This window comes from Cololabis saira, chromosome 23 (genome assembly GCF_033807715.1).
Source record: "Cololabis saira isolate AMF1-May2022 chromosome 23, fColSai1.1, whole genome shotgun sequence".
Classification (NCBI taxonomy): Eukaryota; Metazoa; Chordata; class Actinopteri; order Beloniformes; family Belonidae; genus Cololabis; species Cololabis saira.
The window spans coordinates 19,715,467-19,728,680 of record NC_084609.1 but is presented as its reverse complement, the minus strand read 5'-3'; the positions used below and the strand labels follow the sequence as shown (position 1 = coordinate 19,728,680).

At 40.5% G+C, this 13,214-nt stretch overlaps 1 protein-coding gene across 1 annotated transcript in view; it reads left to right on the top strand.

Moving 5' to 3' along the window:
• The window catches only part of ccdc146 (coiled-coil domain containing 146), a 50,778-nt gene that overhangs the window by 26,061 nt on the left and 11,503 nt on the right, over window positions 1-13,214 (top strand). The window contains exons 12-18 of the mRNA XM_061714471.1: window positions 1,009-1,104; window positions 1,480-1,647; window positions 1,956-2,044; window positions 3,186-3,344; window positions 3,514-3,577; window positions 4,714-4,862; window positions 4,960-5,188. Of these exons, the coding sequence (XP_061570455.1) occupies window positions 1,009-1,104; window positions 1,480-1,647; window positions 1,956-2,044; window positions 3,186-3,344; window positions 3,514-3,577; window positions 4,714-4,862; window positions 4,960-5,188 (954 nt within the window). The remainder of the gene's footprint in view (window positions 1-1,008; window positions 1,105-1,479; window positions 1,648-1,955; window positions 2,045-3,185; window positions 3,345-3,513; window positions 3,578-4,713; window positions 4,863-4,959; window positions 5,189-13,214) is intronic.

Sequence of the window (13,214 nt, the reverse complement as noted above, 5' to 3'; positions counted from 1 at the left end):
TCTTTTGTTCAGAAAGTTTTTGAGCTTCTGTAATGGTTGCTAACAATTACTTAACTTCCTCTGTGTGAAGCTTTGAAACTTTAATTTTATCAGTTATAGGTGTGAAACACGACATGGCTTGATAAATAGTGTTTTTATACTTTTGTTATTGCTGGCTATATACGAGGCAAAAGTTCCAGGCATGGAGCATAAAATGTCACACTGCCTATTATTTAGCACATTAGACCGTTGATCTGAATTATACCCAAGTGCTTTTTTTTGGATTTTTTTTATCTTCCTGCTAAATCACTGATGTGTAGAGCTTTCAAAGAGAAAGCATGAAAAAGAAGAGAACACAATTCATCGGAAATGTGTCAGCACATCTCATGAGCACACAGCAGTATGAAAGGAAATCAGAATGACGCAGCTGGGAATTCACACTTTCTGGAAGTGATGGAGAAAGAAAAGGCTCTTGTACAGCATAATTAATTCAGTCAGCCCATCAATAATGACTCTCACATGAACAGTTACCTATAATAAATTTTACAGTGGCAGCTGTTTAGAGGGGTCTGTGAGTACCACTGAAATACATCGCATTTTAATTGAATTTGTTGTGATTTATTGGTTTAATGTTTTCAAAGTATTGTGTTTTGAATTGCATACATTTATTACTAATACTTATTAAGTGCTTCACATGAGTGAAATTGTGAGATTGCATTATCCCTTTTGGAAACCTTTAAACTTGTTTTACTGTACTGCAGTGTCACTGTCTCCAAAGGCATCAGTCAATACTTGTGTATCAGTGTCCCTGAAGCCTTTCAGGGGCTCAAAAACATAGTTGGGTTTTTTTATGAAGTCCATGCTTAATGTGGAACCGAATATGCACTGACTGAATCTGATATTAAGCAGGGTAGGAATGGTTTTTCCTTCTTTATCTTGTAGTCAAATGCAGGATGAAGGCTTTCAGAGCACAAAGAGAATTCAAACAGGCCTTTAATTATGACTTTGTGGTCCGTTCTGAATATTCAGATAGATGCTGCTGTTCCCAAAAGAGAGGCTGCTGTAAAGCGAAGGATGGAGCTTCTGAATGAGGTGGAAGCTCTAAAAACCAGCGTTGAAAAGAAGGTGGGGATGCTTAAAAATGCAATTGCAAAAACCTGATTGAAGTGTGTCGTCGTTTTTATATGTGTCTCAAACCTTTTATAATTTCTTTTCATTTATATTTGTCAGTGAATATTCCTTTTATGTTTTCTGACATCTTTTATTCTCTACCATCTTTCCAGAAGTACAGGATTATCCTCTAAATACATTTTCTATCATATATTACACAAACAAAAAAATTAGATAAATAAAAGAACAATGATCACTTTGACCTTTGATATCTTTTTTTAAATAGTTGTGTGTGTTATCTTTGTGTATTTTGTTATGCTGCAAGTAAACCCTCAGTTTCATTCGAATATTCATGAGATCTTTTACTGAAGAATCATGTTTTCCAACCAGCTATCAGTGGATAAGGAGGAGGGCCAGAGGAGGCAGCAGTATGGGATGATCCAGGAGCTGCAGAGGCAGTCAAACCGCCTCAGAGAAGAACTGCATGACCTCAAATGTCTAAGATATATCAGAGCCGAGGAGAGGGGCCAGAAGCACCGTGAACTACTCAGGGCTCAGGTGTGACACTAACACAAAGAGACACATTTGAAAAACATTTTGATGTCGTCATTGCCACTTCTTCTTTTTTTTCCTATTGATTGAAAATGTCAGAAGGGATACAGGCATAATACTGAAAAATGTGCACCTGCAAGTACTGGTGAAGTTTGACATTTTTGAGAGCACAAGCACACAAGCAGAGAGAGAGAGAGAGAGAGAGAGAGAGAGAGAGAGAAGGAGAGAGAGAAGGAGAGAGAGAGAGAGAGATAGAGAGAGAGAGAAAAAAAAATGATGATGCTGAAGTTTTACCTGCTTGCATGTACCCACAGCAACTGAGCAAGCACATCCAGCAGGAGCTCAGAGAGAAAGACCTGATCATCAGGGGCCACAACAGGCTCAGCACAATGCTACAGCACAGGTGTTGTTTTCTTTTTTTTTCTGCAGTGTTTGTATCATGACAAAGATAATGTTCCAGAGAAAAGCACGTCTTCTTAATTTGTCTCGCATCAGTGTTCAGACACAGACTAATGCATACAGCAACTCCAGGAACAACAACACCCTGTTTAGATGCAAATGCAGGGACATGACAAGATTGTAGGCTGATGTGGTTGCACTTGACATGGGACCAGTCTCCCAAAAGCAAAAATAATGATTAAATATTGTTTTATCCTTTTACTCTTTTGTTGTTCTGAGGTTTAGCAATAATGTTTCACACCTCACATCTTAAAGTCATTTCAATTTGAAATTAGACATGAAGTGTCACCCTGTAATATGAGAACAGTTCTGTCATCATAAAAATGGATTCACTGATCATTTTAAAAGGCTAAGACGATCAGATGTAAGGATTTTTATTTTATTTTTGAAGTGGGTTTGTGTGAAGTATTTAATAATTGGCATCTTTAGTAGACAGCGGCCGGTGTGCTTTCATTCTGAGTAGCTGTTAGTGTAGCTTCCCATGAGAATTCCTCTCTGATTCTCCAAACTGTGCTGTGACTGCTGTCTGCTGCAGGTAAGATTCTAACAACTCATAAGTACTTCACTTGGAAAAAAGCTGCTTTTCAAGATTTCTTTGGAGGAATAGACAATAACTACTATTAGCTAATTTGCAAATACTTTACCAGTACATAAAGTTCATAAGCAATAATAAAAAATAAACTTAGCTATTAGATATATACATGTATATATGTGTGTATATACATACATGTGTGTATATATATATATATATATATATATATATATATATATATATATATATATATATATATATATATATATATATATATATATATATGTATATGTATGTATGTATGTATGTATGTATGTGTGTGTGTGTGTGTATATATATATATATACTCACTCTACTGTGTCAGCAGGATCAAAATAACTCTTTGTATTTAATTTAATTAAAGTAACTGGCTAACTAAGTTATCTACAAAATGAATACCCCAAAATTATTAAATAATGTGGGATGTCCATCATAATATAGAAAATATATTACACTTGCTCTTGGTTTGGGAAACCATGTGTCCAATGGTAATTGGTGTTTTTCCTCCTTTTAGAATCTCACAGTACTCTAAACTGTGCGATATGAACGTGAAAGAGAATGAAAGGTTTGTGAAACTGAAACATACCGCCTCACAGACAATCACGGAGTTGTCAGAGCAGATTAAAGTTCTGGAAAGGGAAAAGCAGCGCAAGCCCGCTATCTTCTACGACAGGTGTGTCCATGCGTTTGCTACAGGTGGAGTTGACTACCTGTCCCTCAGCACAGGCATCCTCAAGAAATGTAGCACTTCAGAAAACCCAGCTTCTTCTTTTTTTTGTTTATTAGCTTCGATACAGCAGTGCTGTTCACTGTGTATTTTATCTTTTACTTGTACATTCCAGATCACTCATGGAGGTCTCCAAAAGTGCCAAGATGAGGGACAAACTACGCAATGACATCTCCGAGGTCCACACACACAAATACTCATTATTGGAAATGTTTCTATTGCTCTGAGCCAGTATCACGAAGCTAACACAAAAAGACAAAGAGATTAAACATTCTGGAAAAGGTAATGCAATTTTAGCAGCCCAAAGTAGAGCACAGACGAAAGTTACAGCTATTTGTCAGTGTTTTGACCGTGCTCCGACTTTCTACCAGGGCTCTTAAACTTTGGTTTGGTCGACTGAATAGAGATAAGGAAGTAACACACATCCAGTATTTATCTTTGTGTCTTTCACAGGATACTTAAGCAGTAAAGCACACAAACTCAGTGTGAACTTTTTATTTAGTTCACGAGCTGCCTCCCAGTCTCCCTCTACAAGTATTTGGAAGTGGAAGCATTCCATGTTGCATTTACATCCAAATTTAATTTGGTAGTGAAATATGATGTGTGGTTCATGGTTTGTTTAGAACTGTGAACTGATGCATGCATATGATGATTCTGTTGTCCACCAGGCTTTAATCATTCAGCTGGTTGTGATCTGATGACAGTCAGTTTATTCCCAGGCTGGACTGTAACCCATTAAACAGTCTATGGGCTGAACCAATTAGAACAGAGCTTGAGTGACTGCTAGTTCTCTGCTTTACATACGTTTGAGGAAACGATAGAAGAATGTACGTCGCTATCAAGGTCTATGGCTGAGAGAACTGAACTGAAAAGAGTACACAAACTGACCCATACTCGCACACTTTTACACAACTATAAACACACTCCCTTTAACCATCCTCCTCCACCTTCTAGGTCCCCCGATTCCCACCCCTACCCCACTCCCATCCTCCTGAACCCTCCTCCATACATGCTAGTGCTCATTACGATGTTGTTAAATTGTTTGAATATGTTGCTTTTATTGCTGAGGTGCTTTTTTGCACCTTTTGCAAGATGTTTTCGCCCTCTTCTTCTTTCCTAGTGTCACCCTTTTTCTTACCTAATGAAGTGGCAATGCTGACCCATTGGATGCAGCTTCATCCACCTGTCTACCTATGTTTTCTCTTTGGACGGGCTGTATTGGAATGAAATGTAATCGTAAAATGACTATAAAAGGAATTTCATACTCGTACTCATACATCACACCCTATATTTTTCTTAACCTAATGTGTACTAGATTGCCTGGAAACAAGACCAAATCAGTGAAGAATGTAAGGACAACAACTTAGAAGTGATGAAACTCACAGAAACCATCAAACTACAGGAGGAGGCACTTCTGGAAATAAACAGGAATTACGAAACTGCCATAGATCGACGTAATTCACTGTACGTACATGTTTGCATGTCGTTTGCAGGGTGACGAATGGAATTTTAAACCTTCATCGATTATAATTTCTGATTGTGCAATTTATCATTTCCACAGCGGGATTCAACTCTTGGAACATGAGGAGATTTTGTTCAAGTACTATGAGAAGATGAACAACCAGGAGGCAGGCATCACTAAGGGCAACATGGCCCTGGAGACCCTGGAGAAGGAGAAGAGCGAATTGCAGATAGAAATTCAAGAGGAGAAGAGACAGATAGACCTGAAGAAGAAGGAGTTGCTGCTCAGCAGAAAACTGGAGGAAGAGATCACCATGCTGCAGATAGAGGTAGAAATAATGTTTATGCATAGCAACATAAAACTGCCCAGGCATGACAGGAACAGGCAACAAGGGTGATAGTGTCATGGTGTAAATTGCACTTCCACACCCACTTCCTCTTTCTCTGAGTCTTCTCTAAGAACCCCTTACCAAGAGGTTGCTTCTGTTTTGATGTTTCCTGAAAATTAGCCTTGACTACATCTGTATGTGGTTCATTTAAGTTACTGCAGTGGTGTTCTTTGAACAGTTGCTGTTTACACTCCGAACAGTGCATTGTTTACTGCTGGGGCCTGCATGGGGTAGTTTGAAGTCTTGTATGAGCATTGTAAACAGCTTGCTAGGGTTATTGTTTTCTATATTTTCCCGAGAGTAGCTCTGCATATACAACCACTAATTGGTGCAGATTGTGCCTGCAGGATGCTAGTGTCCACATTTCTCCAACAGAATAGTTGTGACTGCATCAAGATGTGGTTCAGCTTCATGGCTTCGAAAATGCCACCAAGAAGTTGTCTGACTTCATAATGAGTGATTCTTGGTCTGCTCAGTTGATGCATGCTGCTCTGAAAAGGTAGATCTGTGTGTCTGTTTGCAAAGTTTTTAATTGAATCACATGCAAACTGTGTGCGTGTGCGCGTGTTTCTAAATATGTTCATATCAGCAAGCCAAAAAATGTCTCCATTGGGATATAAGCTATTGTGAAACGAAGCTGTGTTCCCTTCAATAATACAATTGATGACAGATATTTTAAGTCAGTGATGATCCAAGGATGTGGATGTGTATTTGTGAGTTTGATGCATCATTGTTCAACTTTATGTCTGTTTTGTGCAGGCTGTGGGAATTTCCCAAAGGTTTGATTGCAGTGCTGTCCAAGACAATAGTTTAGACGATCAGCAAACCCAGATGTGATGGAGGAAGGGGACAGTACCGTTGGAGTGGCAAACCGGGGTGGTGGTCCCTCTGTTTAAAAAGGGGGACCGGAGAGTGTGCTCCAACTATAGGGGGATCACACTTCTCAGCATCCCCGGGAAAGTCTACGCCAGGGTACTGGAGAGGAGAATACGGCCAATAGTTGAACCTCGGATTCAGGAGGAACAATGCGGTTTTCGTCCCGGTCGTGGAACACTGGACCAGCTCTATACCCTCCGCAGGGTGCTCGAGGGTTCATGGGAATTTGCCCAACCAGTCTACATGTGCTTTGTGGATCTGGAGAAGGCATTTGACCGTGTCCCTCGTGCCATTCTGTGGGGGGTGCTCAGTGAGTATGGAGTCCGGGGCCCTCTACTAAGGGCTGTCCGGCCTCTGTATGATCGGAGCAGGAGTTTGGTTCGCATTGCAGGCAGTAAGTAAGACTTGTTCCCGGTGCATGTTGGACTCCGGCAGGGCTGCCCTTTGTCACCGGTCCTGTTCATAATTTTTATGGACAGGATTTCTAGGCGCAGCCAGGGGCCGGAGGGGATCCGGTTTGGGAACCACAGGATTTCGTCTCTGCTTTTTGCGGATGATGTTGTCCTGTTGGCTTCATCAGACCGGGACCTTCAGCATGTGCTGGGGCGGTTTGCGGCCGAGTGCGACGCGGCAGGGATGAGAATCAGCACCTCCAAATCCGAGGCCATGGTTCTCCACCGGGAAAGGGTGGCGTGCCTTCTCCGGGTGGGTGGAGAAGTCCTGCCTCAGGTGGAGGAGTTCAAGTATCTCGGGGTCTTGTTCACGAGTGAGGGAACGATGGAGTGGGAGATTGACCGACGGATCGGTGCAGCGTCCGCAGTTATGCGGTCGATGTACTGGACCGTCGTGGTGAAAAAGGAGCTGAGTCGAAAGGCGACTACCCTCACCTATGGTCATGACCTTTGGGTAGTGACCGAAAGCACAAGATCGCGGATACAAGCGGCCGAGATGAGTTTCCTCCGCAGGGTGGCTGGACGCTCCCTTAGAGATAGGGTGAGGAGTTCGGTCACCCGGGAGGAGCTTGGAGTCGAGCCGCTGCTCCTTCACATTGAGAGGAGTCAGCTGAGGTGGCTTGGGCATCTGTATCGGATCCTCCTGCTCCCTAGGGAGGTGTTCCAGGCATGTCCCTCCAGGAGGAGACCCCGGGGAAGACCCAGGACACGCTGGAGAGACTATGTCTCTCGGCTGGCCTGGGAACGCCTCGGACTCCCCCCGGAAGAGCTGGAGGAAGTGTCTGGGGTGAGGGAAGTCTGGGCATCTCTGTTGAGACTGCTGCCCCCGCGACCCGGGAACGGATAAGCGGCGGACGATGGATGGATGGCAAACCCCTAATTAGCTTATATTTGCATTGAAACTGGCTCGGAGCCTCATCCTTTTAATGAGAATTTGAGCATCTCTATTAAGCATTGTGTGCAGGATGGTTTTCTCTGTGTTTGTAAATGTAATGTTCATATAATAATTTACTGGCGCTAAATATTAATAATGTGGGCCATACTTAAGATAAGTTTAAGTGATTGTATCACCATTTAAATCAAATAATTTGACATGAAAGATATGCATGACTTTGAACACTCACTTATGTCTGAAGTATCATGATATTGTTTGCAGAGCTGCTTCTTAATACATTTTGTTCAGTTGGAATGGCTGCAATCAAACATTTTGATTAAGTTGAATATAAAACAGAAACTGCACTTGCTCACTTAACCCTGAACACAAGCATGTGCACATAGATAAAATGATCTAAACCATAAGGGACAAACCCAAAACAAGCACACGCTGCGCCACCAGTTCCACAGAAAAAGCCCAAGACGCGCATGAATAAATGACAAGCATATTCATGCTTCTTAGTGAGTCACTGAGAGTGACAGACACATAGAGATTTGAGAAATCCCTACAAAAACATACACACAGTGAGAAGGAGCTTCTTTGCCAGCGGCTGCATCGAGAGATTGGGTGTGTTGCTGCTCTGGATCTGATTGATTGGTATGAACTTACTGCTGGAGCAAATTTCCCATATCTGAGTTTGGACAAAATCAGTGTTGGAACAAATATCACTGTGCACTGCTCTTTTTAAAAACACCATTATCCCCTCCCTCCATCTGTTTTCTCCTTCTGCTGCTTATCGGTTGCTATAACAGGCTACGATCATGTTTTCTTATTCTGTTTGACTCACTGCTCCTTTTTAAGCCTCTTAAACTCCATCAGCTCCAAAAAACTGACTGTAATCAGCAGGGTGATGCTGTTTTAAGGTTTGCTGTCGTTACTGCTCATGTCACTCTTTTAGCCTTACTTTTTTTAGTATTTTGTATTCGCAGTGAGAAAACTTGTGTTCTCCAGTGAGTGGCAACAAGATGTGAATACTGACAGATGTGGATCTGTCAGTATTTTAATCTTCGAAAAAGATGGATTTACTTCCCCTGCCCAACCACCCAAATAAATATATTAAAACATGGATGATTAAGGCTGTATGATGCATCTCCTAAGTGGAAGAAAAGATCATTGGCATCGGTCCATATCAGCAACCAGTATTGGCCGAGACTGGTCAGAGTCAAACAGACAAAAATGGTCTGACTCCAATTACCAGCTGATCAATAGGTGCATCTCTAATTTACCTCTCCCCATCCAGTCATAGCTGGAATGGATTCTGACCCCCATGACCCTGAGTAGATGAAGTGGATAAACAACATGGATGTGGCTACAGGAGTACATTTTATATTACTGACAACGGCTTTCACTGTGAACTCTGCACCTTGTTATGACTTTTACTTGTACAACATAGACGTCAAACACTTTGAGGAATAATTTAAAAAACCCAACACGTACTTTCCAAACTAAAATGGAACACATTCCTGTAAATCATACCTGCTAGTATTTTAGCGTTGTTACTGGAGCATGTTAATGTACTGTGTTGGCATTTATGAGCTAATGATGCGAACCACAACCTTCCAGCTCTCCTAACATTATATTCCAACTGATACTGGAAATTTGGGGAAGATGCCTTTACAGATTTTTAATGAAGACAAATACTATATAAATAAGGGGAGATGGCCATAGTTGATGTACTTTCCAGCAGCGTATTGCACAGCCTGCTTTGCAAATTATACTGGAGACATCTCAGTGGACTTGGTCCCGTCATCTGCTCAGTTATAATATTTAGTCTTCTGTAGACATAGATAAATGTATTGATACCTTTCCATTAAAGATAGAAAAAATGGTCACTGAAGTTACTTGAAGCTGACAAAAGTAATAACAAACAATGATTTAGTAAAATTTGATTAATGAAAATCCCACATTGTCCTGTGAATTGTTCTGCTTGATATTTTGTTGCGCAACCTTTTTTGGCATTTACGGCAATCATGTGATTTCTGTAACTCTAATGGCGCTTTTCCACTAGTACCTACTCGTCCTCGTTTGTTTTTAGACACCCAGGTGAGAAGTGGGCAGGTTGGGGTGAAGCTGCTGTGACGTACTCGATTGCGCAACACGTTTGTTTGTGTCAGCGCTGATGAGAAATCAGCTGGAGCCGCGAGCGGCTGAGAAGAAAAAACAGAGCGCCTGTGGATCTGATCGTTCTTTATCGCCCGTCTGCATCCCTTTTTAATTCTCTCCTCAGCCACCAGGTTTATGAACATCTGCACCTCAGAGTTGGATCACCAAACAGATGTTTTTGCGCTGTATAATAAAATCGCAGCGAGCCGTGAGTCGTTCTGGCGCTGACTCCCGCTTCCTGATTCAAACGTCTGACGGTGCCGTCCCCCGACCAATCAGTGGCGTGTATTGCAATGACGTCAGATACAGGGCCGACTCAGCACGCTTCGAACCTCGGCAGAATAGGTACAGAAAAAGTACCTACTTGGCCAGCCTCTACCCGCTTCGGCCCGTAGTGGAAAAACGCAAGCGTGGCGAGTAGAGGCGCGCTGAGTAGATACTAGTAGAAAAGCGCCATAAGTGAGACTTCTGTACCTGTAGACAAGTATTTTGGGCCATTTTGGGAAACTGCTCCAGCTGTCTCACATTTTAAGGGTTTCTACTTCAGACTGCATGTTATTGTTTAGTTTTTTTTATTTCGTTCAACGTTAAAAAGCAATTTCTGATTTCATGAGTTGATTTTCAGTAAATTATAATTAATTATTCATTTTGTATGTTTCAAGTTATTTCAGACCAGTGACCATTGTGGGTTTTTTATTTCTTTAAAGGGTACCAATACATTTGTTCCTGTGTGCACACGATGGAGAAATATTGAAAAGAATGACATTGGAGCTACTCAACTAAGCAAACCATTATCAGTCTGTTTCCTAAATGTGCATTTTTTATTTTATTTTTGTTGCATTGTGTGTTGTAAGAAGATTCTTCAAAACTGCTCAAAACATACATACGTATATATAGTTCATAGTGAGCATAAATGAATACTTTTTAGGATACTTGTGATTTCTTTTGAGACCCAACTGTAATATATTCACGATTAGTAGCATTCCATCTCTTCCATTTAACTACAGCATCCGTTTATTCGATATGTTTTCTTTTCTTCTGTGTGTAAAAAGAAAATAATTTTCTAGAACACAGTTTCCTTTTACAGCCGTGTAGCTCCCCCGGGTACAAAAAGTGAATCATGGGAATCTCTCTATTGGCAGAAGGCTTTCCAACTTTATTCATTCTCCCTGCGAATCTATTCTGTATGTGAATTCCATCTCCATGCGACTGCGTTGCTGTCGATTTATCATATATATTGTCTATTTGTATTCATCTGTGACCAGTTTATCTGTTCATTGCAGACGGACCCCCTTTCCTTTGATGGGAAATTTTGACAAAGATAGATTGGGCCATATGTGAGACTATTGAAGTTCAATATAGTTGGAGGAGGCTTTCATTACTCCAAGGAATTTTAATTGCTGCAAACATAAACAGAGGTTGGTGTTGAATTTGGAATTTACTCGTTTATGAGATTCTAGCACACTCACATCTCATACAGGTACACATGCATCAGCACACGTTTTAAGATCCGTGCAGTGTGGGTGATATCTATATTTTGTTGAACAATCGCCTGAGGGCTCTTTACAGTACATATCTGTTACACAGAGTTGCATAAGTATCATAAACGTACAGACAAAATCAGCTGATTTGTGGAGGGAGATTTATGAGAGGGCGGGGCAGCTGACAGACTGCAGTATCCCTGAGGTGATGAGTCATATTGTTTGTCTGGCCTGCTCTTAAATCTTTGTCCAACCTGTCTGCATCTTATCAGCATGGGGAAATCTACAGTGAATTGTGTCTTGACAGCATTTGTGGGGAAGTTTATGTATAAATCTAAGCCAGACAGGTAGATAGAAAATGAGAAAAAGAGAGAGCATAGTAACAGAATGGCTGACCAAAAGGCTTTATGTGAAACTTTAAAATCACTGAAGGTCATTTGGAAACTTACCTTTTTAAAAGATATTTCTGGAGACTGCTGGCTAAATACAAAAGCACATCTTCCCGCATTGATGGGATGAAGGCCAAATGTAGTCATGGCTGTGTTACAGTTGTCTAGCAGGGGAATCTTTCTGGAAGGACCACCAGTGAGTCTGCTCTGCTTATGTTTCCCAGGATAGTTTTCTAGTAAAACGCTTTCATTTGCTTTGCATATTCACAGATTATATACTTTAACTGTCAGAGTTTTAAAGGCAAACTTAATGAACCTCAATTTTTCCTTTTCATTATGTTAATTAAAGCTGTCAGACCTTTTTAGAGAATATATACTGAAAGTTTTCGAAGTAAATTTGAAATAATTCACACCTAAAAGCTTCATTAGCAGCGTACAGTACATTCGATAGTCTATTTTAGAATTATATCCCAAGGTTTACGCAGAGACAATCATGCAGACTCGGTCTGTACCTGTAGGTAAACAGTGCCATATTTACCTACAATATGTGCCTTCAGAAAATTCAAACAAACACAAAGGGAACATGTAAGCAAAAAGGTTTTGTCCCACATTCAAATCCTCTCTGGTTTCACAGTGGTATCCACTACTGTCATCCCAACACAAATACAACACAGACTGCTACATGTTAAACTTTTGAATGGTAAAAAAAGAAGAAGCTCTTATTGGGTCTTTGAAAGCAGCACAAAGGAACTTTTGTGAGTTTTAGCTCTACTTATAGGTGTGCAGGTTAAGTTCCTTTCACAACATTGTCCAAGATTCACTCTTGTTTATTGTATTGCTGGGTCACTTGGGTTTGAGTCTCTTTACTCTTGTTTTGAGTTTTGCTCGGTCACTCTTGTTTAAGTCTCTAACTCTGCTATGATGCCTGTGAGTTTTTGCTTTACTAGCGTTGATGTGTGACATAGTACCATACAGCGATATGCAGCTGTCACAATAGACCACAGAGATGTGAGTCTGAGATTACGTTGAATGGGTTTTGCCAGTAGTAGGGCCAGTAATACGCTTCAAACAAAACTGATCCTGACATTTTAACACAAAATAAACTTTGAGCTGGTTTCAGTGACGTTTACAGTAAATAATGACATTGTCCTGAAGCACTTCTGCATGTTTTTTTTGTTTCACTTTTACTACATAACACAATACATTAACATTTTACATTATAAAATAATCTTGCCTCCACTCTAAATGATTCCTCCAATTTAAAATCTTTCTAAGCAGTCTTCATATAAGATGATTACTTTTGAAGTTTGACTGGATTTTGCTTGACCTTAGTTGACTTCTTAATGTATTATGAGCACCCAAAATACATTAAAAAAGTCAATTTCTGTGGTTCTCTGCAGGAATAAAATGTATCTCTATTGCTGTATCTCTGCTGGAGACTGAAAAATTAAGGATTATGTTGTTATAGACTTAAAGCTTTGCAATGATTTGCCAAAGGAATTCAAGCCAGCAGGGCTGCTATCTGCTTTCATATCTCTCTGAGAATATAGCCTTGTTGGGATTCTTCTGACCACCAAATTTGATTCCATTTACGGCTGTGCTCTGCGAATAAACCAACAATTGACCTTGTTTTCTATCATAACATGTTTAATCTAAGCAGTCTTGTGTATTTTCCTTTATTTGGTGATTACGAAAGCTTAATTTTGCCTCCTTTGCTCATGTTCTGCTACT